The sequence below is a fragment of the Cucurbita moschata genome, unplaced genomic scaffold, assembly GCF_002738365.1.
Source record: "Cucurbita moschata cultivar Rifu unplaced genomic scaffold, Cmos_1.0 Cmo_Scf00027, whole genome shotgun sequence".
Taxonomy (NCBI): Eukaryota; Viridiplantae; Streptophyta; class Magnoliopsida; order Cucurbitales; family Cucurbitaceae; genus Cucurbita; species Cucurbita moschata.
In genome coordinates this window covers 457,793-485,192 of record NW_019268543.1, presented here as the reverse complement: position 1 = coordinate 485,192, position 27,400 = coordinate 457,793, and the positions used below count along the sequence as shown (strand labels likewise).

Sequence of the window (27,400 nt, the reverse complement as noted above, 5' to 3'; positions counted from 1 at the left end):
AAAAAAAAAAAAAAAAAAAAAAAAAAAAAAAAAAAAAAAAAAAAAAAAAAAAAAAAAAAAAAAAAAAAAAAAAAAAACTCACGTAGATTTCTCCAGGAAGGAAACGTTTCAAGGCAACAAACAAGGGAAAGAAAGAAAAATGAAACAAAGGGTATTACAACGGCAACCAAGAGGAATAAAAAATATACGGCCATCTTTATGAGAACAAGAATCTCTCATTTCACAACCACGAATAGCAACAGTTTTGAATGGAGAATGCATGAAATGCAATTCTCTTACACAGCCTCATGAGCACTGAACCCTTTGGTTATACTTTACTCAACCTCCTCATGCTTACGAAGACTAAGTCAAGTGCCAATTAAGTGTACACAATCAATGTACGATGCCTCTAGACTCTAAAATTAGGCTCCTAGTCGGTCATTCTGATTTCCTTGGTACCAGAATTGTAACATTACACAAAATGAAGAATGAGAAACAAAGTATGCGAGAGATGAATGCGCAATCCACATAACGTTTCCAAATATAATCTTATCACAATTCTCAAGCTTGTACCTGGTCTATGAAATTAAGAGCTCGATATTTTGAGATGGAAAGGGGCGAGAAGTGTTATGAAGCTCCCTTTCCATTTAAAATCAAGTTCTTTATGTTGATGTTATTATAGCACCCACAAGCTCGATTAATTTCGCTTAGAGACACAGATCCAATTAACCAAGTGCAATTATTGTCCCTCCACCGTACCGCTAGGGATTAGTCATGTGATGGCTTCCAAATTTAAATTTATACTTTTTTTTTTCCTTTTCAGGCAGGAGGTTCTGGTTAATTAACCATCCCCAACCATGCAGCTCATGGAAACATGACCCTCAAAATAAGTAGGAAGTATGGAGCTTCTTAACATGAAGATGGCAAGCAATAAATCAAGCTTTGCTGCTTTTGAAGTTTCATAAGAAATATCAGTTCATATTTTTGAGTGAGTATGGGTAATTTTATCCGAGATGTTTAGAAGAAAAAGAAAAATGCATGAAATTCCATGATAAAGAATGGAGAATATCTAGATACCAGGATTAGTATAATACCACAATAACGTGAATCTGCAAGAAGACCAACAAAGGAGATATAGTTATCTGGCGTCTTTGTCCATCCCTCTTGCTCCTCTATAAGTGAATATGCAATCTGAATCAAGTAATACAATTGAAAATTAAAACAGGAAGGTCCAAATAACTCAGCCTTCCTCCATATTGCAGCTTACACATACAAACACTTGGCTCCAAAGTAATTACAAGGTAGCTCAAACTTAAAATGAATTGTTCAGATCATTCTTTTAAATCAAGAAAATCATACTCTTTATTGGCATTTATGTCACAAGATAACCACTCTCTCTCTCTCTCTCTCTCTTTTTCTTTTTGAAGACATGCAGACTTTCAACCTTAAAAATTATCAGATAGCAGATTTCAATCAGTTAATAATCCATAGTAAGTTAAGATTAGAGTTCATTGAGAGAAAATTTACATAAACCTTTAAAATGAGTACGTAGAATTATAAATTTATAAAAATACTGGCAGACTGTAAATTCAAATCGTACAAGTGCAAAGTAGATGTGAAAAATTAACATCATGAAAACTTCTAGGAACTTAAATAAGAAATAATGGAACAACGATCAGTGGAATAGTAGAATCCATCTTCCTGATATGATAGTTTCATTTTCTATCCAAGAAAACATAGAAGAAGAAAAGCACAAAAAATATTCTTATGTTCTAGTAACATGAAATTGGCACACTAAGTGGCTAAGCACTCTAAAATAAGATAAAATATAATGCATGAGAAAAGGGTGTAAACAAGTAAAGAGTGTCAGGCTTCTCACAATTGATAATCACCTGTGTATCAATAACGTTGTTCAACTTAATACCAAACTGAAAGTACAATGCCTACAGGGAAAAAAATAGAGTCAACATTAGCTAAAACATGTCATGTCTCTGTGACGGCAATCTGTAACGGAAACAAAGTTCAGACGAGACCTCACTATCTCGTTTACAATCATGAATAACTTTCGTGACATATGTGGACTCAAGGGCAGGCTTACAGACTTTCACAAGTTCCTCTCCTCCCTGAACAGCATCAACCAGATATATAGCATCTGGAAATGCAATCTGCCAAGAAATGAACAGCACAGATTTATAGATAATGTCAACTAATTTGAATCACTGTTTTTTAGTAAAGTAGAAACTGAACATTCTTGAATGTCCAAGCCTTTGACAGTAATCAACCCCTGTAATTTAAAGGATGAGTTACTATAGCTACAAGTCGAGGACTATCCAGGAGCGCTAATTAAATTTCTTAAGCTATAATATTAGTTGTTTTCTTGCAAGAAAGCGGCTTGGATTATGAATTGACAGTATCACCAGATGACTAAAAGAATGAAATTATAAGTTAGAACCATTGACTCCCTCAGTTGGGAAGGTTAGCTAGCACATCCGCCACTGCCATACAATTTCACTCTCCACAAGGATGGTAAAACTGCGATTTGTTCTTAGCATTTTATTTACCTGCATGATACAAAGACGTCCATGGCGACACAGGCTGACACCTTCACAATCAAAGCCAACTACCAGAGGCTTTTCAGGTGATGGATCAACAAATTCGTTAGGGAGTTGAGATGCATGAGTAACAATATGAATAGGAACCAAGGTTTTGTTGGCTTCAGGATCGTTCTGATTTTCACCTGAAATCCACATGAAATGGAACTCATTGGAAGATGATAAAAATCTTGGAGCGAAATGATCGTATGAAGGACAGGAGCTGGGGAACGATGGGAGAATTAACCTCTCCAGTTCTATTTTATATCAAACAGTGCGCAAACTATCAACCACAGAAAATATTCCATCGTCTCGAAGCGAAAATAAACATACTAACTAAAAAACTTGATGGAGCATGCGCGGGTAAAGCAATCAAGCAACTGTGTGCGGCAAAAGCAATCAAGAAAACCAAAACATTGGAAGATGATAAAAATCTTGGAGCGAAATGGTCGTATGGAGGACAGGAGCTGGAGAACGAGGGGAGAATTAACATCTCCAGTTCTATTTTATATCAAACATTGCGCAAACTATCCACCACAAGAAAGATTCCATCGTCTCGAAGCGAAAATGAAGATGCTAACTAAAAAACTTGATGGAACATGCGCGGGTAAAGCAATCAAGCAACCGTGCGCGGCAAAAGCAATCAAGAAAACCAAACCTATCCGCAGCAACTGGAACTAAATCCAAGTGACGTAAAAAGGCGAAAGAACGATGGAAATAGAGAAAACACAGGCCTATACTTAGAGCAACATGTCTTTTGAAGTTTCCAAACAAATTCTTCTACTCTAACCATTGATAACTACATCATTGTGATTCTCTTGCATCAGAATTCAGTTTCCAACATCAGTCAAGTATATTCCACGATTTCTGATTGGCCAAACAAACAGCAATTAAAGCTTCGATAAGAGAGAAAACAACTTGCTACTAAGAATCGCACGTCAATCCATAGACCACGAACTTGCAATAACGAAGCATTCATTAAGAGGAAGAAAGATAGACAAAGAATACAATACGCAATTGATCATGAATGAAAATGGAAGTTCAATCCAAGAACGCAAGAAAGAGGAAAGAGAGAGTGACCTGAGTCCGAAGGCAGAGGAATATACGTCTGGCGAGAAGGAGTGTTCGCCATTTGAGCGAATCTTTCAATTTTCTCTCTGAACTTGGTGCTTTTATACTTGGAATCTAATTTTGGTAATTAATAATAATATTTGTACATACGGTTTCTTCTAGTAACATATTTAATGAAAGGTCTCAAAATAATTCAACCTCATCAACAAAATTGGCTACTTAAGTAAAAGATAAATTTTCCATCACTGTTAATTTTTTTTTTTAACTTAGAAAGAATTTTGTATTTTTTTCCTAATATTCTGCCTTTTTTATATGAAATGACACGAGCATAACCTAGATAATTAAGAATTTATTTAACACCCAAATATTAACAGATAAATTATTCAAACTAAACAATTCATTACCCTAAATAAATTGAATAAACGATGATGAACTGGAAAAATATAATAAATATTTAATCGTCAAATTAATAAATAAACAATCGTGCTAATTAATTTTACATTTTTTTTTATTTTGTGATTAAAATTAAAAAAATTGCGGATATGTTTATTTGTGAGTGGTCAGTTTCTCAATCCAATCACGACTTAGTTATTATCTTAAACCTGCACTTATTTATTTAATTTACTTTATTATTCTAAACTAATTTATTTTCCTTCTTATAAAAAAAAGAAATATATTTGTAACCTCGTTTTCTTTTTAAATTTCAAAATTGACCATTAAAAAAACTATTTAAAAATTAGCCTTTCGCAAATGGCAGCTGTAAGATACCGAATCTAAATAAAAATGATTTCCACGTGGCAATTAAAATTACACCAGTCATTACGTGGAGGCTGGGAGTTAGATGCCAAATGAGAAAAAAAGGCAATAAATAAAAAATGGACGGTGGTGATTAAAAGTTCATAGGGCAGATTGAGAATAAACAATTGGACGGTAAGATCGACCTATGTTTTAAAGAAACTATAAATTATAAATTCATAATAATTTAAAGAAATTGGAATATTAACGTCGGTGGCTCATTTATGAAATTTGTTAAATATATATAAATTCTTTCAAATATTTGTTAAATAAATAAATAAATAAACTGTCTCAATTTTATTAAGGAGCTAGCCCTATTCATTTATTTATAATATTATTTTAATGAGTTAAATACTCCTAGTTCGTTATAGTCTACGTGGACCTTGGATTCAGTAATGAGCTGTAAAAAGACAAAAAAGCAAAAAGACATTTTTTTCTTTATTTTTTGAAATTTGTGAAAATATCTCAATCTGGAAAAATATCCAACTTTTTTGGTTAATTTTAGTAGCGATTAAACTGTACGATATTTCTATATATATATATTTAAACTAATAATAATTAAGGAAATTATTTGATCATGATTCTTGTACACTAACAAAAGGAGCCATTTGTGGTAAGATGCTTAGAAAATTGGTTAATGTCAAATGTGAAAATTATATATTGTATCTTTTTAAATTGAAGATTAAAAAAATTATAATTTAAGTATTTTGAACAGATTTTTCCAATAAAATAGAGTAGGATTAATTCCCATATTTATCTCAATTTAGTTTTTTTTTTTTTAATCCTTTTTCTTTATTTTTCGTTTTATTTTCTTCCATTTTCAAATTTATTTTTTGACTAAGTATTGCGTTTGGCAGTAAACGAAGATCATGTTCTGTAGCTCAATCCAAACTGGGACCATGACCTTGCACTTTTGCCCCCTTTCTCTTCTTCGGTCTATGCTTTCAAAGAAATCCATGAATTAAGCCTTACCCTTTCTTCTTTCTCTTTCCTCCCGATTCTGTTATCCCGCTACCGATTTCTCCTCTTTCACCTCTTTCATTGTTTCTTCTCACTTTGGCCTTCTTGTTCATCCATTTTGGTCTGAAGTTTGAGCTCAATTGGATCGGATTTGAATTCCGGGTAAGTTGTTATTGATAGAAGAAAGAGATTTCAATTTTGTGTGTTGGTTTGTTTGTATTTTGGAGTATGGAAGCTTGTTCTAGGAAATCTTGTGGACTTTGAGCTTGTTCTTGGGGGTTCGCAAATTTCCGAGCCGATTGAATGAAATTAGACCATTTTATAGATTTTATCGACTTGTGAGGCTAGTTTTTAGCTCCTTGAAGTACGTATTTGGTATCGGAAGTCCTGATGAAGTTCGATATTAGTAGAAATACATTTGACTGTAAGCGTTCTTTGGGTTGAATTTGGGAGAAGAAACGATGAAGAGAGGAAAGGATGACGAGAAGACGGTGGAACCTATATTCCCTAGGCTCCATGTTAATGACACTGAGAAAGGTTGGCCAAGAGCGCCTCCAAGGAATAAGATGGCCCTCTATGAACAGTTCACTATACCATCCAAACGTTCGAGTCCCGGGGTTTTGCCTCTCAAGACAAACATCTCCAGAAAACCAGTTACCACACCATCATCAAGCCAGGTTGGAAAACTGACTCTTGCAGCTGAGCTTTTAATCTGATGTGGGATTTGGGGAAGTTCATAGCATGTTCTTGGATTAATCAGTCTAATGCGTTTGATCTTTTGCTTTTTAACTGTGATTATATTGGTTCATCTCTGTTCATTGCTGGAGCAAGTTTATTGTTGGCTAATAGTTATTCCTTTACTTCTCGTTTATTTAATTGTTTTTTTGTGAGATCCCACGTCGGTTGGAGAGGGGAACGAAACATTCCTTATAACGGTGTGGAAACCTCTCCCTAGTTGACGCGTTTTAAAACTTTGAGAGGAAGCCCAAAGAGGACAATATCTATTAGCTGCGAGTTTGGGCTGTTACAAATGGTATCAAACCCCTGAGGGGGTGGATTGTGAGATCTCACATCGCTTGGAGAGGGGAACGAAACATTCCTTATAAGGGTGTGGAAACTTCTCCCCAGTGGATGGGAAGCCCGAAAGGAAAAGCCCAAAGAAGACAATATCTGCTAGCGGTGAGCTTGAGCTGTTACATCTTTCCATTACGGATGAACTTTTTCATTCATAGCCAAAATTTTTGAATTCGACTAATCATTGCAAACGAGTTCAATCGATTTAATTTTATCCCACTACAGACAGACACTACTTATATTAGTGAAAATATGTGTTCACATACAAGGAGCTAGTAGATCCACGAGAGTATGGTCGTTCGGGAAATTGTTCTCTTAACACCCCAATTTAAAATCTTTTCAGGGTGCAGGGACTGATAGAGATCTGCGCCTGCCATTAAACCTGTCTTCACCAACTTCTACTAATGAGGTTGGAAATTCTCAAGCTCTCCCATCTGGTGAAGTAAATGTGAATCCTCCATCGGTTCAGCCTGACCAGAGTCAGCAGACAACAGAAGTAGAAGATGAAGACGATTTCACGGTTCCAGTATACGACCAATCCCGGATGGGCAAAAGTAGAGTTAAAAATAGCAACCTCAAGGAAAAGTTGTCTTCTCCTGGATCAAAACATTCTGGTTCTACAGTTTTGCAAGCTGATTATGAAAATGGTCAAAGTCGTCTTACATCTTCTAATGTAGTTGAGCCTACAAGAATTGGGGAGCTAGACAATGTTCCGCGCTCGAGAGTGGACTCCCATTCTTTGGGAAAGAATGACAGCTTGAACATTCCTGTTGACAATATTGAGAACCATGTAGAAAGGACTTATAATTCCATGCAGGTGGGGAATGCGGACAAAAGCGACATTGTCTCCGAGAATTCAATGGTTGACTCAATTTCTGGCTCTGATATCTGTCCAGATGATGATGTAGGAATAATAGGTCAAAAACATTTCTGGAAAGCAAGAAGAGCAATTATTAAGTAAGTTTCCTGATGCATCTGAAGTGCCATGCTTCTTACATAAATGATATGAAGGTTGTATGTTATCTGAATCCGTGGCAACATTAAATTTAAAAATTTAGATGATATGCATTTCAATTCCTTTTCATTGAACTATTTCATTTCTGTCTAATCCCTTGTGATTTTTTGCGCTCACATCATTCTTTCATTTAATTGTGTGTTCAAGTACCAAAGTTCGAAATATAGAAGTAGATATGTTTGAATGACGAGTCAGTAGATAAGGTAAGAACTCGTAATCTCAGGTACCCTTTTAAGTGAATCTTTGTGGCCCTCAATAATATTTTGACATGGATACTGGATCATCTTATAGCAGGAACTATGCAATGTGCACAGTAACTTCCGAGACAACTGGATTCTGCTTCGTGTAAATATATGAATGTCTTGGTTGGGTACCGCTCGGTCTCCTTTTTAAAGTAATCACTTCGAAATTTTCCTTAGAGAGTTCGATGGCTCTCGGGGGCTGAGAGCAGAATTGGAGCATATGTAGGATTCCAGGTGTATTTGTTGGAGGATATTTTGACAGTACAGAACTTATTTAGAATTAGAATCAGTTTTATGGATGAAAGTAGTGTTCTTATTTAGATTTAGAATCACCTAAGAAGAGTATGTTTGCTAGCTTTTCTTGTTCCGTGAAGAAAGATTTACGAGTTTATTCTGTTTTAATGCTATAAATTGATTGTTGTTATTATCTTCAACACATGTCGCGGTTTGATTTCACTCGTGATGTTGTTTGATTTATTCTTTTGACTTTTATTATTTTGCAGTCAACAGAGAGTGTTCGAGGTCCAAGTGTTCGAGTTGCATAGACTTGTCAAGGTAAAGTGATCTAATTTCTTCAAATAGCAGCCTTTGTGCCCCCAGGTTCACATTATTGGATTCACTTCTCTCTTAACTGATCTATCGTGCAAACAGGTTCAACGGTTAATTGCTGGATCGCCTCGTCTGATACTTGAAGATGGTATCTTTCTGGATAATTCTTCTCCAACCCCTCTTCCTGCAAAGAAACTTACCTTACATTACACCGTCAAATCACACGTGCAACCTAAGCTCAGTGATGGCCCCAAGAAGTCAAAATACAATGTTGAATGTTCAGCAGAAAATGCTGTTGGAAAGACATCTCTTCCTCCTGCGCCAATTGAGTGTCAGCCTTCAACCTGTGGGCCTTACTCAGTAAACCCGCAACCTGGACCAGGATTTACAGGTCATCACTGGTTGGTCCCTGTAATGTCTCCTTCTGAAGGACTCATATATAAGCCTTACCCTGGACCAGGATTTGTTTTTGGAGGATGTGGACCTTATGGTCCAATGATGAATCCATCCTTTGGATTTCCAGCTTCTGTTCATCAAGGAATTGGAGCTCTTCCTAACACTCCCATGGTTGTTGGTACTTACTTCCCTCCTTTTGGCATGCCAGTCATGAACTGGGGCATGTCAGGTTCGGCTGTCGATCAAGTTAACCGGTCCACAGGAGATCTAAATCAATTATCGGGAGGCGTGGCTGCTTCCAATATGCAGCATCAGACTTCATATGATGTTTCAACACAGAGAGATAGAGATGAAAATCAAGAAACTGTTTCATTAACTCCAAAGTCTCATGCACCCAAAAGGAATGAGGTACAAGTAAGTACTGCAAGTAGTCCTGTAACTAGTCCTGCTAGCGAAGTGCAAGCCAATCAAACCGCTGAAAGCCACGATGTGCTTCCACTCGCCCCTGTAGTTCCGCTGCTTGTAGAAAAAGGTCCTCAACCTTCAGACTCCGATCAAACGCGCGTGATTCGAGTTGTGCCACACAATCGAAGATCCGCAAACGAATCAGCTGCACGAATTTTCCAATCGATTCAAAACGAGAGACAACAGTATGACTCAATTTAGCTAAGTTCATTCTCCCCTTTCTTTCTCCATGCCTCAATTATCTTTGAATTGTCCCATTATGTTGTTTATTAGTTTATTTTACACGCTGCTTTTCGGGTATAATGTTTTGTTTACCTCCCGCACCCCCCGTTCCCCGACCTCAGGACAGGTTATTCATATGTAAATACATTTCTGGAGATTTACATGTCAATGCAATGGAAATGTGAGTGAGGTACCGTGCGCTATACACTTTTGGCATCTGATTATTGCTCTTTTAATGAAATAGCCCTCATCTGTCTCAGTAACTTGTATGCTTATAGGAGAATTTTAAACAAGAGAAATAGCTTTCTTTTTGATAGTTCTATGTTATTCATTACATGAAGGAACCTAATGACAGCAAAAGAGGTAATCATCTCAATTTTGTTAGTCTCTTAGGGGCACCTTGGATTTTTACCAGGTCCTCCATAGTATAGTTCAGGATCATCTAAATAATCTCGGATGAAATCGACATCATAACAATCGTATTCATCGGAGTAGTGCTCAACCCAACCAGGAAACATCAAAACCATGGAATTATCTCGAACTCGCATCCGTTTTACCCAACCCGAAGTACCAGAAATGAAGTCAGGAAACCTTCCACTGCCCATAGCTGTTCTAGTGTGAGGAGGCCGTCCTATGTTTGTGCTGTAAACTTCCCCTCCCCATTGTACTGTTTCTGCTGTGTGACTTAGTGCACTGAATAGCTCAGGAGGCCAATAACCTATGTTAATGCTTTCCCCATATTGCACCCACCAATTATCTGTCTTGAAATCCTGAAGGAAAGATGAAGAATCAAGATAGAAAGGAAGCATGAATTGGCTTTGGAAAGCAAACTGCATCATGTCTTACTCTAAAAAGGAACATAATTATTTCATATGGAAGCCCATTGGGAGTTGAGATTGGATAAATAGCTGAACCAAGAGCAATTTCATTGCTTGTTTGAACAAAACCTGGGCAAGTGAGATCAAAGCAGCCTGTTTTTTCGGAAGCATCGGCCTAATAATAATACCAAAAGAAAACAATTCACAGTTCGTTCTGTTTTGAGATATCAACTTTCTATCTGATATAGCCAGTTGCCTGCATGAACTTACAGTCCAATACACGAACAGTCGAGTCTGTCGATCCCCGTAAACACCTGGATTTACCTGGAGGGTTGAAGAAATCACGATGTAAACGAGTTAAAATCTGTGGAAATTCAGATGAGAGTTAACTAAGTTGAGCTCTTTGGTGAAAAGTTATGCTTACTGCCCATCCGGATTCGATAGCCTCAAAATTATAGTAAGGGCCGGTTAATAGAGCGACTTGGGAAGTACTATATTCATCATCGAACTCGACCCTTGGGTTACATACTTTAATGTCTCCTTTAGCTGCATTGTAGTTGTTTCCTGCAGTAAGCAGAAATGCCTTCTGTTTTGCACCATTGTTAAGTAGATGGTTAGAGTAAGAAAAACATGGAATTTAAAGGGACAAGAAATGTTTGTCGATCGAACCGAACGATTCGTTAGCAGAGTATGCGAACTTCGGGTGATGGGAAGCTGAGCGTTTTCTTGGGAAAACATCGGTTTCTTTCGTCCATAGCGTTCTATCGATTTAGCTTTGAGTAGGACATGCTTTCGGATCCTTCGAATCGGTATTGTTCCTTCAGGGCAACTGCCACTTTTCCTCCATGTTTGTTTCACAACCATGGAATTCTTTTCCTCCTTCCCTTCCCTTTCTGCTGTTGCTTTCTTTGAATGCTCATCTATGGTGGGATCATAAGTGGGTGCCAACTGAATGGTGTGATTCCTCAGAGCAGGATGATCAAAAGCAGGCTGATCGTAAATGCTTACACAATCTATGATGTCGCCATCTTCGCTCTACAAGCACCAGAAAGAAAAGTGCAGCTAAAGAGGCATAGAGCCAATAGAAAAACATACATCGTTCTGCAATGAAAGTTAAACATTGATACCGAAGCCTATCACTAGCAAATATTGTCCTTTTAAAGCTAAAATATGCAAAGATTTTGCAAGTTCGAGCTCTTTACAAACTATTTTCATGTTTAAAACAGATTGAAGGACTAAGAAGAAGAACAAGAACAAGAACACAGATTCGTACCCGAATGCTTTTTATTGCTTGCTTCCTAAGAGAGTTCATTCTCATACTCTTCTGTTTAGAAAGCGAACCACCCTCCACAGCTCCACAAACTATGACTGTCAATGTCACAATCAACATTCCGAGCAAGAATCGCTTCCCCATGAAAAACTCTCGATGAAGCTCGGGTTGCTCGACGCCTTAAAACCACAAACCAACGACTAAAAACTGTGCTTGTTGAATGTCTAAGAAATCATTCAAACATAACATGATTGAATGATTGGAGAGGGAGTTTGGAAATCCTATATAGCAGTGTGGGTATGTTTTTAGCATGGAATCTCTGCCTAAATTACAAAATTTGCATGACTTAACTTCTGCTCATCCATTTCCCATTTAGATTTTCCATTTCTGAAATGGGATCCATAAGGGCTCTCTCATATGCTTTTCAAATGAACTTAAATGGTTAAGACTTCAATGAGCAGCCAACGTCTTCTTTTCCCAAATAAAGTGTCAAAGGATGTTTATGAAATGGACAATGAATCTGAGAATACTAATCCCAAGTTATAAGCAATCACATGCTTTGTTTGCTACCTAATTCAAATTTTTTTCAAATTTTAAGAAAGAATAAGTATTTTGGCCCGTAATTGATGAGGATTGAACGCCAAACTTTTAAAGATGGTAATTAGAGTATTATTCTTGAAATTATTTTATTACACTAAATATATATTTTTCTAATGTTAGTTCTGGGATTCTGTTTTGTTATCAAAAAGAGAGTTTGGGTAGAGCAAACTCCCTCATTGGATGAGGACGAGCACGAAGCTTAATCAAGTAGAACCAAGTTGCGCTGTTGGATGTTCTGATCGAAAAAAATAATTAATGGGGTCATGCCGTTATAACTGAATATGCGTTAGAAAGGTCAATCCCTCCCCTATACGATGTTAAAGGACAAGGATAATCATTACAGACATGAAAGAGGTGGTGGCGATCATTCTAAGAACAAAAAAAGAATGAGCTGGAGTTTTAGTAAATGAGTTTAATTTTTAAAAATAATAAACAAAACTCTATTACCAAATAATTTTGCAATACCATTTTTGGAAAGGAAATTATTTATTGAAAATAAGATGTAATTTCATTTATTAAAGTGTGTTGAAAATGAAAGGATAACAATTGGGTTTGACTAAGGATCAAAATGAAAGAGAAAAAGCTAAAATAACCCTAACAAGGCCAAGATCACTAAGATGACTAAGGACTAAAATAAATATTTTTAAATTGCAAGTAAAATAAAGAACTTACAGAACTGAAATAGTTTATTTGGAAGTTCAACCCTGGCGTCATTCTGCGCGCCCTTTCCAAAAGCCGCCATGGCCGCGTGGTGCTTGGGAGGCACGGCAGCTCCTTGTAGAGCAAGCAAATGGACCAACAGCATGCCATCTGCTCCTTCTTCATCTTCACACTATAAATGTTTCAATATTATTAATTATCAATTTCCACAGAAACACCACGAATACATTACAGGATCATCTCGATTAGGGCAAAATTTCGAAATGAGATTCTTCTCTCGAATGTTCCGCTGTTGCTTCTCCTCATCCCAAGTCTCCGCCGTCGGGAAGGAGATTCCGGTGAAGAATCCAAAACCGGAGAAGAAATCGGCGGTGGAGTGTAAGGGAGCTCCGATCGACGGTTCCTATCATTCTCACTTGTACTGGCGATGAGGATGGCGATTCCATCAATTGTGTTTCCTTTTACTTATTGATTGATAAGTTAATTTAATTAGTTAAATAATATATCATCTGAAAGGGAAAAAAAAAAAAATCAGAAAAAAAATCTGTAATGTAAGGTTGATTCCTAGACAGGAAGGAAGTTTCTGGAACGATATTCAAAAACCACACAAATCAACTAGCCAATCACTCTCGCCTGTCATTTCTTAACCACACAGCTGTCTCTCTATATCCTGGGCCCCACAATTCCTAACTATATTTGTCCATTATTGACCTTCACAGTTCACAGCCTTCGTTTTGTGGGCCCCACCCATCATTTTCCTTTTTTTTTTATTTTTTTTATTAACACATTTTCGCTGTTTCAGTGGCTTTCCGTTTTTTTTTTCCTCATTAATTTCGTCTTTTTCGCCTTTTGGCGTATCTTCACGCTCCAATCCACGCCGTCCGATTGTTTTGTATATACCACGCGCCATCAATTTTGAACCCCCATGCCGAAGAATCTTCCACTTTTGCAACGGACCGGAGAATGTTAGAATGAAACGACACCGTTGTTTAATTTGAAAGAGTGAAATTTTAAATCCTATTATTCGTATATTAATTAAATTTTAGGTTAAGATTAAACTAAATAACCACTATTTTTAATTACAACTTTAAAATGTTTCAATTTTTTTATATATTTACCATTTTTAGTATAACTATTTTAAGATGGCTATTAATTCTAATAAAAATAATAAATAATTTGCTCCAATTGTGGAACTTCAAACTGGAATAAACCATAAATAGAATAAATCTCAAAAGTTTAACCCAAAAAGAAAAAAAAAAAAGAAATTTAAAACAAAAAATTACTTTTTATTTAAACGTTGTGCGGTGGAAAGACGCATATATTCCCGTTGATGATTTGAGGGAAATAGGGGACCACGCCAAAATATTAGCTGGCATTCAACCAATCGCCAGCTTGCTTGCCCCCTGCCCGAATACCTGCCCGACTTTCTCTCGCTCCTATTTTTCGCTCTCTTTCTCTCTATATATATCTCCTTCCACTATTTTCATTTCTCAATTGCAATTCAAAGCTAAGGGTCTTCTCTCAATCTCTTTCGATCCCTCTCGTCGTCTCCTTCCTCTCGCCGGAACCACCCTAACAGGCAAATATCTGAATCAATGGCCGGCGTTTCCCAAGCTTCTCTCGTTGCTCTCATTGCCATCGTCTTCGCCGTCGCCTCCGTTGCTGCTACTGAGGCTCCCGCCCCCAGCCCTGCCTCCCCTGCTACCTCCATTGCTCCGTCGTTCGTCTCCGCTTGCGTCGCTGCCTTCGTTGCTCTCGCCTTCGGATCTACTCTCAGGATCTGAAGTATCGGCCTCGAGATATGGTGATTTATTTTGCCATGATTCGTTGTATTTGTGCTCTGATTTTCTCTTGAAGTAACCTTGGGGTGGGCGAATTTGTTTTAGACGTTTTCGAAGGGATTTTAATATTCAACACGTTTGGTACAGAGGACCTCTTTTGTTTACACATTCTTATATATAGAATGCAGACTGTGTTGGTTTGATGACGTTTGTCCTATATTTTGTCGTTATGATTAGTAAATAAATTGTTTCGTTCTTTTAGATCTCCTCCGCCTAGTCTCTTCTCTCGTCTTTCCGTCATTGTTATGTAAACTCGCCGATTATCGATCCAGACATCGAACTGCAACAGTAGAACCTTGAGATCATTCTTCATGATCTTCCGTTCTATTACCGATAATTTTTCATGCTTAACCAAAAACAACCTGCTAGTTTCACGAGAACTGATCTCTTCTGCAATTGTCTTTCAAATTTAAGAAAGGCATCCAGAACTGCGATGGAAAAATTCCAAATATTCAATTCTACGATTCAAAGATATGTAGGCATTCATTTATGAAATTTGGACCAATACAAGTCCAATTGTCTGAGTCTGGTGTGGCTGTAGTGGAAGTAGAATATGTGGGGCAGTGAGGCATGTGATGTGAATAATGAGCCGAAAGTGAAAGGTTCCAATATATTTTGTTGTGGTTGGCAATTACAGCTATAGAATTAATGCACAGAACATGCTTGCCTTTTATGCCTTTTCTTCTCTAAGAAGGAAATCCAAAGCATTTAGACAATTAAATAAATGGCATATTATATTGGTTGATGGATTTGTTCTGTCCACTACACTAAAGTCTTGGTGTAATCTTTCTTATTCTAAGTCAAAGTTGGATTCGTTTTGAGTTTCTTTTGTTATTCTGTTATCTTTTTATATCATAACAAAAAATTCAACCCTTAAACTCTTGTGCAGATGAAAGAAGGTAACTCGTCGCATCTGCAGAAAGATTATGAAATTTGTTCCTTTTTTTCTTTCCATTCTTTTCCTCTTTCGAGAAAGAGTTGTCATCTCTCCGAAGTATATATATATTATATAGCCATTTGATATAAAGGCTGCACACTGCACAGAAAAACGAACGGCGGGCGTCAATTGCCGCAATGAAACTGCCAAAAAGATGTTGCTGCTTTATCTTTTTTACTTTTTTTTTCGCAGTTCACTCAATTGTCCGACGTCATAAATTCCTCTTCTTTTAATTTTTTCTTATTCTCTTTCCAATAAAATTAGTCATTTAATTATATATATATATATATATATATATATATATATAAAGAAGCATGTATTTCAGAAATAGAAAATAAAAAAAAAAAGGTAAAATTAGGCAAGAGAAGTCTAATATTCATATATTATATATTTTAATATATGATATAATTCACATAAACTTCCCATCTTCTCCACGAATCATTTGACAAAACACCGTTGATTCTGTTCATATGATAAACTCTCCCTTTCTCACTCCGAATCCGACTCCATGTTCACTATTGCCTTCAGCCCTCTTGGTCTCTGCATCCAAACAAGATAACTTCTTAATTTTTTTTAATTGACAAATCAATATATAATTTTTTTGAATGAATTAAAAAAATTAAGAATTAAGAATAGATATTATACCTTTTTAGAAATCTTCTTCTCCCTAACTTCGTATCTCTCTAGCGTTAGATCACACAGCCACGTCCCTGGGCTCACCAGCTGCCACCCCCAACCAAACACACAAATTAAATAAATCCCAAAAAAACCAAACAACTTTTTATTATATTATTTTTATTTTAAAAAAGGTGTTATACACAACTACCCTTGTATTTTATCATTATTACACAGAAAAAACCAAGCACTTCCTATTCCACGCCACGACAGGACAACTCATCTCAGGCCCCCTTCATTGTCGGTAAGTAATTGATTAGCCCATTCATTCACTCACATTGTGGCTTCAATTTCGGCAATAACAGTCAAATCACAACTCTCCACGTGGCATTCCACAAACCCCACTCTCAACCTCCCCAAATATCCTCACCCCACTTATTTTTTTAATTAAAAGAATTTATAATTTAATCTCAATTATTTATTTATTGCTGTCGATAAATAATTGCGAGGAAATATATATATATTTTGTAAATTAGGGATTTTGCGAGGGAAAATCAGGTTAAAGAGAGAGGAAATAATTAAAGCAGACGCAATAATAATAATAGCGCATGAGAATTAGTTTTCAAGGAAAAAAAAGAAAAAGAAATAATTAATGGAAAAGGAACAGTAAAAAAGGTGAGAAAGAATCTGGAAAAGGAAAGAAGGGAGAAGATTGGTTTGCTTACATTGATGGTGCGTTGAATAAGTTTGGCTCGTTTTTTGGGTCTCTGAGGCAGTTTTGACCCTTTGATCGCCATGAAATCTTCTTCCTTCTCCTTGTTCGTTAGAGCTATTACGAACTTCGGCGGCCACGCCGGCTGCCCTTGCGACGGTGGCGCTAGGGCTTCTCCGCTGCCGGAAGACGACCCACCCCTTTTGGTGTCTGATGTAGCGGCGGATTTATGGTGGGGGTGGTGGTTGTCGTGATTAGACGGCGGTCTCTTTTCCGGCGCCACCCTATCCGGTGAAGTGATTGCTCTGACACCGCCGTTGGATTGCCCTTTCATCACAGCGGAAATCTCAGAGTTCCTAATCAAATTCAAATCCACCGGAAAAAAAGGAAAGAAAATACTCAGTCTCCTAACTACTTAGTATCCCCAAAAAGTAAGTAAAAAAAATAAAAATCTAATAATAAAAAAATTAATAAAAGAGTCCAACCCCACATACACTCAGATTACAACACAAAACCCCAAAAACAAATCTCATAAAGATCGAAGGGATAACACATTAAAGAAAAAAATAGCAATTGATTATTTACGTTTTTAGGCTGAAATTACGGGAATGTCCTCGGCCTAGCATTAGCGTACAAAATGGGAGAGTCGGAGACTTCGTCTCTCTTCTTCAATGGCCTATTTTTTAAGGACAAAACTGTCTTTTCAAACCGCAACTCCCCTGCCCCCCTCCCCCCTCTCAGCCGTTGGATCTACAATTTTCGAGAATACGCATCCACTCAACGACAGCCGATGTGGGACACTCCGATCTATAATCCGACGGCTATTATTCCACAGCTAAAACGACACGAGAAAGAAACTGCGGACGTGTCCTAATCAACGGGAGCAAATTGCGTTCCATGAAGTTAAGATCATCATCAAACGCCAAACCCAAGTTGCAATTATACCCAAAAAAAGATAATAATAAAAAAATAAAATATCTTCTCTCAATAATTTTTACTTAGTCTCGTCTAGTAATTATTAAAATTATAAATTTAGATATCAAATTTTAAATTTCTTCAATCTTATCGATCCAATTCTAAATTGAACCATATTTTGAAAATCTTTTAAACTTCCGACTTTTTTATTTAACAAAAAAAAAAATTAAGAACAAAAAAAAAAGAAAAAAGCAGACACTCAGTGGGTAGAAAGCCATGTAATATAAAAGCCCAAATCAAAGGCCCAACGTTAAAATTACATGGGACTTTGAATCCCATGGCCGGGAAGATAGGCTGAGATCTAAGCGATCAAACAGATCAAAATAAAAGAAAAAAGAAAAAAAAAAAAGAAGAAACAGGATTGGTATTGAAGAAGAGAGAGAGAGAGAGACGAGGAAGAATTAACGAGCAGTACCTAAGAATACGCTGAGAAGGAGCAGGCGGCGGCGGCGGCGGCGGTAGAGCTGGCGGTTGAGGAGAAATCGGCCGTTGACGAAGATTCAAGTGCCCATTACTGTGGTTAGAGTTATGAATGGAACTCGGCTGGTGGTTCTGTCTTATAATCGAGTCTCTATCGGCTCTAACGACCCGCCGATCGACTCGGACAGTGGTTTTGTGAACCGGTGCGGCGGCGGCGGAAACGTCCCTGGCCTTGACCTGGACTTTCATACACCGGAGACGCTTCCCGTTTCCCCATTGTAAGACGAACTCTGACGGTGTGGGTTGTGGCCTGGTCGCGACGGCGGCCTCAGATCTCGCTCGCAACAACAACGAACTATCCACGGCCGTTCTATCCCTACCATTGAGATTATTACTAACGAAACTGCCATGGCTATTGATTCTGAGATGATCCTTCTCCATATGCTTTTTTTTTATAATATATATATTTTTGTACACCACCTGTGTCCCATTTCAAAGAGGGGTTAGTCCGAAGAAAGATTACCCAAAAGATTCTAAATAATTAAAAGTGGCAAAGAGAAAACAAAGGAGAAACCAAAGGGGAAATAGATAAAAAGCAGACTCTGCAGCCAATTGGATTAGGATGACAATCTCTGCAGTTTCGACGAAAATGGACAAAGCGAAGAGCCTTGGGGAAAAGAAAAATTCGATCAAGCTCGAGGATATGGCGTTCTCGACATTGACGCTGCAAAAACCTTACTCGAGAAGAACATCAAATCAGTCAGGGTTTTCTCCATTGAGTTTGAAAGATCCGAAAACGAAATCGACAAAAGTTGAAAGTTCAAATCGCTCTGAAGAGAAGTATTGGAAAGACGAAGAAAAACAGAGGCGTTGGGTTAAGAAATGTGCCGCCAAGAGGAAAGTTGAGGTAAAATCTTGAAAACGTAAGGAACTCAAAGAAGGAAGAAGGATTTCCCATGGAAACAAGTAGTGAGAGAATTGGAAAGGGGATCCAGATTTCCAATGCCTCACAGAGAGAAACAGAAGATCCTCCCATGGAAGCAGCAACTCGAATTTTCAAATTTCGAAAGCTAATTATCAGACCCTAAGAATCCAATCAGAGGAAGAAGGCGATTTCTATTCGATGCTGCAGGTAGAAATGAACAGGAAGAAAATCAGACCTGAAATTTCGGACGAAAACAATCAGAACAGAAAGAACAGAGGCTGCAAAATCTACCTAGATGATGAATAAACAATTAGTACCTGAAATTTCTGATCTGGATTCCCCTCCCCCCCCAAGAACCAGCTCTCACGAAGAACAGAAATCTGCTTCTTTCACCGCAGAAAACAAGCAAAATGTAAATCTAAATCCCAGGCTCCAATAATCGATTGCATTTTTGTCACTCCAATTCTTCTTCCACTTTCAAAGAAGGTTACAATCTCTCAGAAGACCCTCACCGAACCACTGAAATCGCTTGGATATTTATCTGCACAACGAAAAATTCAAGAGTTAGAAACTAACTTCAGAAGATAAGATAAGATCAAACATAGAACGAACATCGAAGACCTTAAAACACTGATTTCTATTTTCAAACCTCCAAAACTCGAAGTCTTCCCCCCTCGCGCCTCTCCGGAAATCAACTCCGATTTTAGAAAAAAGGATTACAGAATCGGCCAACGAAACACAAAGCTCAGATTCAAATTTCCCTCTTCGATTATCATCAAGTCTCTTTAAACAGTTTCAATGCCTCAAAACTCGTCAAAGAAACGAGCATCTTAGATCGATTAACCAACCAAAACGAAGAAAACCTCAAGCTCTTGGATGATTTTGAAAGCTTCAAATGAAGGAAAATTTACAGACAAATCAAAAGGAAGGAATCAAGAGAGAGAAAAAGAGAGAGTTAGAAGGGAAGTTTAACAGGAGCACTGCAGAGAGGTCCTTCCTCAATGATACAACGAAATGGCCTCTCACCCCTTCAAGTCCCAGTTTTTATACGCTCTTCCAACTCCCACATCGCTTAAAACCGTTCAACGCGATGCATCTCTGGCCGTCCATCAACCCATCGTGCGGCTCTGATTCATCCTCTGCTTTTCCGTCAACTGGTAGTCCCGCTTTCTCCAATCGACGTTACATTCCTCCACCCCCCGTTAACCAATTTGACGGAATCTTTAACGCTGTCCAGTTCCGCAATAAAAGAAAAAACAAATAAATAAAATAATCATTTCTTTTATTTTTATTAGTGCTTTTAAAAATATATATTGTATTTTAAGTTTGCTTCTGTGGAACCGATGTGATGGAGCAGCTTAGATAGAACCGGGAAGCAACTTAACTATGGTTGGTTAGAGTAACCATGGTTAGCACTGCTTTCGTATTGTCCGGTCAATACCCAAACCGATAATACGCGCGGGCATTATTGAAGTATGGGTGAAATAAATTTTAAAAATAATTATAAATTTAGTTTCTTAATATTCACAATTTTTATAAATTTTTATAAAATTCAAATTTAAATCAATATATACATGAAGGGTATTGTTGGACTTTTAATTAATTGATTAATATGTGAATTTTTTTTGGTAATATAGGTAAGGATAAACTTTTATTTTGATAAATATATAATTGGAAATAAATTATTCTTGACCAATAATTTGATTATATCCATTTTCTTGGAAAACGTTTCAGGAGAGTCGTAATGTTTGAAATCACCACAAAATAATTATTAAATGCGATTCTATTAATTCATTCAAATTTTCTTCAAATTTCCAAAACCACCCCTACCATTGATTTTGTCTCTACATTATTTCCCAATAAAACTTCAATAGAAAGTGAAATCAAGGACTTTATTCAAAATTTAAAAACTAAGTTTTTATAAATGGAAATATATATATATATAAAGACAAAAATTAAAAGGGTTAAAGTGAATTTTTTTTTAATCATGGAGGGGCAGTTTTTCCACGTTTTTTATTTGTTTGTTAATATTTATGTGAATTTATTTGAACTAACATACCAAAATTGTGATACCCATTTTATGCTTATCATTTCTCACTCCTCCCCCACTAAATACTACAAAAATCACATTAAACTTACCCATGTACCCCCATAAAAAAACATATCAAATCCGACTTATAGTGTATAAAATTATAATAATACAAGCTCACACCGCTAGCAGATATTATCCGTTTTAACCTTTTACGTATCGTTGTCAATCTCATAATTTTAAAATGCATCTACTAGAGCTCGATTTCTATACCGTGTAAGGAATGTTTTGTTTTTATCTTATATTGATTGTACTAAAAAAAAGTATTTAGAAAAATAGGTAAAAAGTTTGTTCTCGTAAAATTAAGTAAAGAAAAAGTGAAAACTATAATTATTAAAATGTAATAGGCCTAAATCAAAGCATAGAGTAAGTTTATTTCACATAAATTGACAAAAAAACTAAGATTTGTTTTTGCAATAAAAATGGAAAAGAAAGGAAGATTTAGAATCTTAGGATGGAAAAAATCAAATTATAAGAATATAAAAAATAATGGTTTAGAAATAGAAAAGTTTCAGTGACATTATCTTGAAATCATACATCTTAAATTTATAGACCTTGATATGTAAATAATTATATAGTTCCTCTCTTGATGCTCCACTAAAAAAAAATATCCAACTTCCTACTGTTACATTTGAATTCAAAAATGATTTGATTCATGTGGTTGGGCAACTAGTTTAATTTCTTCGAACATTATCATTCCAATAAACTATTAAATCATTACATGTATCTCATAATCCATTTTTCCCTTTAGAGTAAAAAAATTAAAATTTTAATTCCTAAAATAGACCCAAAGCATATTTCGATGTAAGGAATTAAAATTATTTTTTAGACTATTCATTTCTCGGGATGAAACCAACATTACCATTATTCCATATGAAAAATCGACCGCACACAAAAAAAAAAAAGGTGAATAAAAAATAAATAATAAGCATTACGACTTAATATTACCAACCAGTAGTAAACAAATGTTTTAAAGATATAAAAACTTGATAAATTGATAGCATTAATTTCTCCAATAAGGCTGAAATTTGATGAAATTGAAGTTAGATGCTAATAAAATAAATACGATAATAGAAAAAGAAAGAAAGAAAGCGTGCAAAGTGGCAATAATACAAGGTTGTGGATCCAGGTTGGTGGTGGCTTCCTTTTGTGAATGGGCGCACAGTATATCCCAATCCCAACATCTGGACTTTCTCTTCCCCCACTAGATTGTAATACCAAAACATTAACTATATTCAACTATACCACAAACTCAAATTCCATCACCCACTCCAAACTATACAAACTTTTTCTTAAACTATTTTGATCCCTTCATTTTCCAACTATAGACCAAAATGAAAGAAAGTAATAAAAAGATGTGGGGCTGCCCTTCAACCTTATCTCATCTATACTGCCCACTCTTCTGCCTTTTTTTTCTCACCAATATTTCAATCATGCACTATTGGTCTCTAACTTTTCTTCTTATGGAGGTTGGGATTTTGTATTCATGTGAAAATATTATATCATACAATGCTAATGCACATCATAACTCTACATATATTTGGAATTTAGCTAATTCTTGCCAATAAGACAGTGATTGTTGATGACCATAAGTAAACAGATACAAGATAGTGATTGTTGATGACCATAAGTAAAAACTACTTGTTCAGTTACTTAGTTCAATTATATTGCCCTTCTTTTCTTACATGACGGTTTGCAGATGTATTTACAAATAACTTGTCGTCCCAGATCCATTTAAACATAGATGATATAAACAATGGTGGGAGAAACGTACTTTCAAATCGGATGAGTGGATTGGCTTCACCATCATGCAGTGAAGCCCTTGTGCAGAGAGCTCCATGGGCCCGAGGGGATGCTTACGCAAGCTTGCGCCGATGCCTCTGCCATCTGCTCCTTGCTGATTCCAGCATTGCATAGGTTTGCAAAGGACCTCATGTGTTTCATTCCGTACTGGGAGAGAGATCCACACCGTGCCTCAAAGCTCCTAACCTGTATGTATCAAACCATTTCAGAATTACAGAACTTGTACTCAATTAAAACATAACTAAACATTATTGATGGCTTGAATGAAACGCTGTCTTTGTCATTAGGCATCAAGAAAGAAACAGGAAATAAGAGTACACAATTATATCGACATTATACCATATTCTTCAGACAATCCCAATCATCGACAAGGGGTCGTCCTGCGGGACGGATGGCATTAAGCACCTCGGGACCTTTTTCAATTCCAAATAACAGCTTTCCAATTAGCTTCACACTGTTATCAATATGAACTCTATGGGACATTGCTTCCACAAACTTCTTCTGAGCTTCGATTTTCCTGTTGGAACCTTCTGGAGCTTTGCGAAACTAAAATCAACAGGCACGGAGGGGATGGGGGTGAAGGGTTGTTAGATGATGTCGAAACCAAAATTGGAAGCAAGAAAAACCCCAATATTAACCAGAAAATATTAAAATGCCAATATTAGAGAGGTGATAAGCGGTGTAGTATTTGAAGTGCCATTGAAATCTCAAGATTTGAACTTATTACAGATGGCAAATAGCAAAAACCACCTAAACTGCGTTCTCATCATCATTCAAACATCAGGAAACAGTGGAGTTTGGGGCTAAAGATGACTCCATAAGTAAAAGCACAATTGATAAGTCGACAATTTACAAGAGAAAAGAAGAATTTGGTAATCCTCAGAATATCTCTTTTTTATAATATACCAAATAGCGTTCAAATATTGTCAATTTGAAAATGGAAAAAGAAGAAACTAACCTTTTCCCAAAAGTGGACCAGATCAGCGTCACGCTGATTGGTAACTTTTGTGGTTAGCCTCAAAGAGTTCTCCTCGACAAAAGTGTTGTTCTCATTAGCGGGATCTGTACCCAGAAATGAGAACAAAATGTTCTTGTTCAGCGTTAGATCACCATATTGCATGACGTGGGAACCAAACGCATCATCATCATTTAGCGTCCTTTTCTTCACCTGAAGAGACCAGCAGTTTAAATCATATCAAACAAGGAGAAAAGAAATACATTTGAGGTTCTTTTCAACGTCGAGCATAAAGGGAAAATTTCTCATTTTCATAAATAGACACTAAAATGCCTTCAGACTTAAATGTACAATTATTAGATTTTCGAAAGGATGAAAATCTCTAGAAGAAAAATTTTCATTCCTAAGATCCAAATTTAAACTCGTAGGAATTAGATTTCTCCCAAAATAGTGGTCGGGTTCTTACCAATTCATATTGCTGGCGCAAAGTTTCCGTCTTCAAATTGTGATTATCACTGTATGCAGGCAGCACCAAAGTAAGAACCATGAGGTTCTGAATAAAATAAACCAAATCCTACCTAAATTATTCAGAATCAGCTAAATAAATAAAATTATCTGAACAGTTTATGCTTTATGCTTGTGGGTTTGGATCCCTTATTTGAACAGCAATAGTTTGCTTTGGATCTAATAATTTTATGAGATTCATTCGTCCGCCAGACAGAACACTAGACACCAGAAGTACAGCAATGCAATACGTATAACGAGAACTGAGAAATGAGAACAAATGCCCAAAACTGAAGGGGCAGAACAAAAAGAATATTACCTTTCGGTGTTAATATCATTTCTTTTACTAATAAATTAAGGGGGGGAACTTGAAGAACAAAGTCTAGCAACAGAGACAAATTCATCATTATCTTTTACCTGTCTTCCAACCAAGCAACACTATACAAGTCACCCAAACAAGTATCATACTCTGGTGGAGGACTAGGATCATCCCCTGGACAGTAAGTACCCCAACTGCTCTCATAAGCATTTGATGCGGTGGTTGTATAAATGTTCAAACCTTTGTCAAGAAGGCCTTCAAAGATACTTCCTGATTCACAAGCTTCAAGATAGAATACCTACAATATTACATACAGTCCCATTAGATAAGTTTACATTCTAAGGATAGTTGCAGTCTCAAGTAAAGAACAGTACAATAATTTACCAGACTTTTGTAGGATCCAGAAGCATGCTTCTTTCTTAAAACTTCATTAAGATCGTCAGCAAAAATATAGGGATAAGTAGGCATCCCTGAGCAAAATGTATCGTAGAGATGAGAAATTTCATTTTCATCAAGTAACAATACTAGTTAATTCAAAGGAACGGATTCTCACATAAATTTACCTCTGATCATTGTTTTTACAACAATAATAATAAATAAATAAATAAAGCATTTTCCTAGGTAAAACGAGGCTTGCTATCAGCCTTCATTCAATGCATGCTTTTTTAGCCTCTAAATAAAATACATAAAAGTAAACTAATTATTTTATTGCTTACAGACATAAATCAACCATATCAAACAACAAACGTATCCAAAAAATGATCCCTATATACATGATAGGTCACATCACATGGTATGCGAAACTACATAGAAACAAGCTACTCACCAAGCACACCAGGGCCACCATGATCACTGTAGTATATGAAAATATGATCATCAGGACCACTGTCAACAACCTTCCCGCTGCCCCCCGAAAGAGCTGTTCTGTTTCCAAGAATGGCAGCAAAAAAGTTGTTCACATTAACATCCTCACCAGTGTAATCCTGTGATGAACAAAACGTAGGGTACTCAAGAAGCTACAATCAAACAAATCAGGTGTAGAATTGGAATCTATAAAGAAATTGTTTACAAAAATTAACCTTCGGGACTCCATGATAAACATCAGATCCCTGAGGATGGTTGATGATGACCCCAGGTCTTGGGTTCTCTGGATCGAAGGCAATGTCATCATACATGAAAACGATGATGTTCTCATCTTTTAGCCCATTTTTCCGTAACAATTGATAAGCATGGCAGATATCAGCCTGGTGGAAAATGTGTTCATCATTCTCCAAGTCTTTTCAAATAATTAAACCATCAAGAACATTCACACAGTAAACCAAGTTTGAGAGCAGAATAGTAGTAATATTCTATTATCTCGTTTATACTGATCTTCTCTTTTTGTCACTGAAATAATTAGCTCGGAAATTTTTCAAATACTCGGAGAGTCCTCTCCTTCAACCCCCCCTTCTAGCATAGAGCATCTAGACTTCATTGGCTCGTGCAAGAAAAAACTATGCCCCAGTTGAACAAATTTATATTAATTCTTAATTACATCTCTCCTCTATCTTTTGATTTTAAGTTCAATTACTGGCTGTACTTACAGCTCTTCTTATCCAGAAGAGTCACAAGTGCCTTATAATGAACTTTTACAGTTAGGCCTTAAACACTCAGCTACTTGCTCAAAATCCCAAACAAGGAAACTTTGTTTGAAAGCAGCTACAGTTTCCATGACGAGATTATTCTGTACCAATATCCAAAATTTATATCGCTCACAACTGATAGCAATTTTGATAATAAACTTCGAGGTTAAAAATCAAAGCAATTTAAAAATAGATCAAACAAGGATCGGCGATAGAGATAATACAACAGACATTTAGGAAAGAGTATGAAATGCGAACATGAAAGCGTCGATCACTGAAAAAAGTCAACATCAAAACAGAACACAAACTTGTACTTCCAAGAAAAATGAATTCAAGTTAGTACAACTTATCGAAGTCACAAAAACAACCTGGTGCCTGTAATTCCAGTATCCATTAGAACCGGCGATCAAAACAGCCCATCTCGTCCCCACGGCGTCCTCATCACTAGCGTCAGAGGCTTCTCCGCGAAAAAATCTCAATGCCTCGGACGGCAACCGGAGAAAATCACCGGGAAAGTCCCGGCCACCGGAAGCCAGGCCGATTACGGCAAGGAACAAGAGAAAGAGTAAAGCTCCGTTGGTGATTCGAGTCATGAAGTTGCCGAAAAGGTGGGGGATACGATTGGTACGAACGATAATTACAAATTCACTTGTAAAAACACTATACAAAGAAATGAAAATTTGCCGGCAGTTCTTCGAAAAGACTTAATTGCCCCGAATGAGATTCACATTAGATCCAATCTTAACCGTACACGTATATAGATACTTCTCCCATCCAATTATCCGTCCAAGATATTTCTTAATAGAGAAAATAAGAAAGAATAAAAAAAAACTAATAGTATGGACTAAAATATAATCATTTTTAAATAAAAATGACATTTTAAAAATAAAAAAATTACCATTCATTTTTGTCAAACCGGCCTTAATTAAAAAATGAGAAATTATTGTCTTTTTTTTATTTATTTTTTATTTTTACT

The 27,400-nt window shown here is 36.5% G+C and overlaps 5 protein-coding genes across 10 annotated transcripts in view; 1 reads left to right on the top strand and 4 right to left on the bottom strand.

Moving 5' to 3' along the window:
• Positions 1-3,727, bottom strand: part of LOC111462393 (piRNA biogenesis protein EXD1-like) — a 6,190-nt gene extending 2,463 nt beyond the window's left edge. The window contains exons 1-5 of one of the 3 annotated variants that reach the window (XM_023105932.1): positions 3,651-3,727; positions 2,541-2,716; positions 2,013-2,144; positions 1,872-1,922; positions 1,074-1,170 (exon numbers count right to left, since the gene is read on the bottom strand). In XM_023105932.1, the coding sequence (XP_022961700.1) occupies positions 1,074-1,170; positions 1,872-1,922; positions 2,013-2,144; positions 2,541-2,716; positions 3,651-3,702 (508 nt within the window). In that variant the 5' untranslated portion in view covers positions 3,703-3,727. Of the gene's footprint in view, positions 1-1,073; positions 1,171-1,871; positions 1,923-2,012; positions 2,145-2,540; positions 2,717-3,360; positions 3,463-3,488; positions 3,611-3,650 lie in introns of those variants that run through there. The other 2 variants (XM_023105931.1, XM_023105933.1) reach the window with 2 other exon arrangements.
• Positions 3,728-5,292: 1,565 nt separating this feature from the next.
• On the top strand, positions 5,293-9,564 carry LOC111462576 (protein EARLY FLOWERING 3). Its single transcript, XM_023106188.1, has 4 exons — positions 5,293-6,073; positions 6,814-7,427; positions 8,231-8,282; positions 8,379-9,564. The coding sequence occupies exons 1-4, from the start codon at positions 5,858-5,860 to the stop codon at positions 9,336-9,338; spliced, it is 1,842 nt and encodes a 613-aa protein (XP_022961956.1). The 5' UTR covers positions 5,293-5,857; the 3' UTR covers positions 9,339-9,564.
• A 78-nt stretch (positions 9,565-9,642) lies between these two features.
• Positions 9,643-13,277, bottom strand: LOC111462577. 2 transcript variants are annotated; one of them, XM_023106190.1, is made up of 7 exons: positions 12,720-12,799; positions 11,451-11,626; positions 10,847-11,212; positions 10,602-10,763; positions 10,448-10,501; positions 10,206-10,352; positions 9,643-10,129 (listed from the first exon to the last, which is right to left on the bottom strand). In XM_023106190.1, the coding sequence occupies exons 1-7, from the start codon at positions 12,787-12,789 to the stop codon at positions 9,749-9,751; spliced, it is 1,356 nt and encodes a 451-aa protein (XP_022961958.1). In that variant the 5' UTR covers positions 12,790-12,799; the 3' UTR covers positions 9,643-9,748. The 2 variants fall into 2 exon arrangements, with proteins under 2 accessions (XP_022961958.1, XP_022961959.1); XM_023106191.1 differs by lacking the exon at positions 11,451-11,626 and having other exon boundaries at positions 12,720-13,277.
• Positions 13,278-15,849: 2,572 nt separating this feature from the next.
• Positions 15,850-20,156, bottom strand: LOC111462716. 3 transcript variants are annotated; one of them, XM_023106417.1, is made up of 6 exons: positions 19,754-20,156; positions 19,450-19,673; positions 18,203-18,687; positions 16,826-17,168; positions 16,131-16,208; positions 15,850-16,025 (listed from the first exon to the last, which is right to left on the bottom strand). In XM_023106417.1, the coding sequence occupies exons 3-6, from the start codon at positions 18,646-18,648 to the stop codon at positions 15,975-15,977; spliced, it is 918 nt and encodes a 305-aa protein (XP_022962185.1). In that variant the 5' UTR covers positions 18,649-18,687; positions 19,450-19,673; positions 19,754-20,156; the 3' UTR covers positions 15,850-15,974. The 3 variants fall into 3 exon arrangements, with proteins under 3 accessions (XP_022962185.1, XP_022962184.1, XP_022962183.1); XM_023106416.1 differs by having other exon boundaries at positions 19,368-19,673; positions 19,782-20,156; XM_023106415.1 differs by having other exon boundaries at positions 19,782-20,156.
• A 2,578-nt stretch (positions 20,157-22,734) lies between these two features.
• LOC111462747 (vacuolar-processing enzyme-like) lies at positions 22,735-27,072 on the bottom strand. The gene is made up of 9 exons (XM_023106469.1): positions 26,793-27,072; positions 25,882-26,046; positions 25,629-25,785; positions 25,187-25,272; positions 24,901-25,100; positions 24,446-24,494; positions 23,983-24,192; positions 23,364-23,570; positions 22,735-23,210 (listed from the first exon to the last, which is right to left on the bottom strand). The coding sequence occupies exons 1-9, from the start codon at positions 27,015-27,017 to the stop codon at positions 23,028-23,030; spliced, it is 1,482 nt and encodes a 493-aa protein (XP_022962237.1). The 5' UTR covers positions 27,018-27,072; the 3' UTR covers positions 22,735-23,027.
• Between the last annotated feature and the right edge of the window lie 328 nt (positions 27,073-27,400).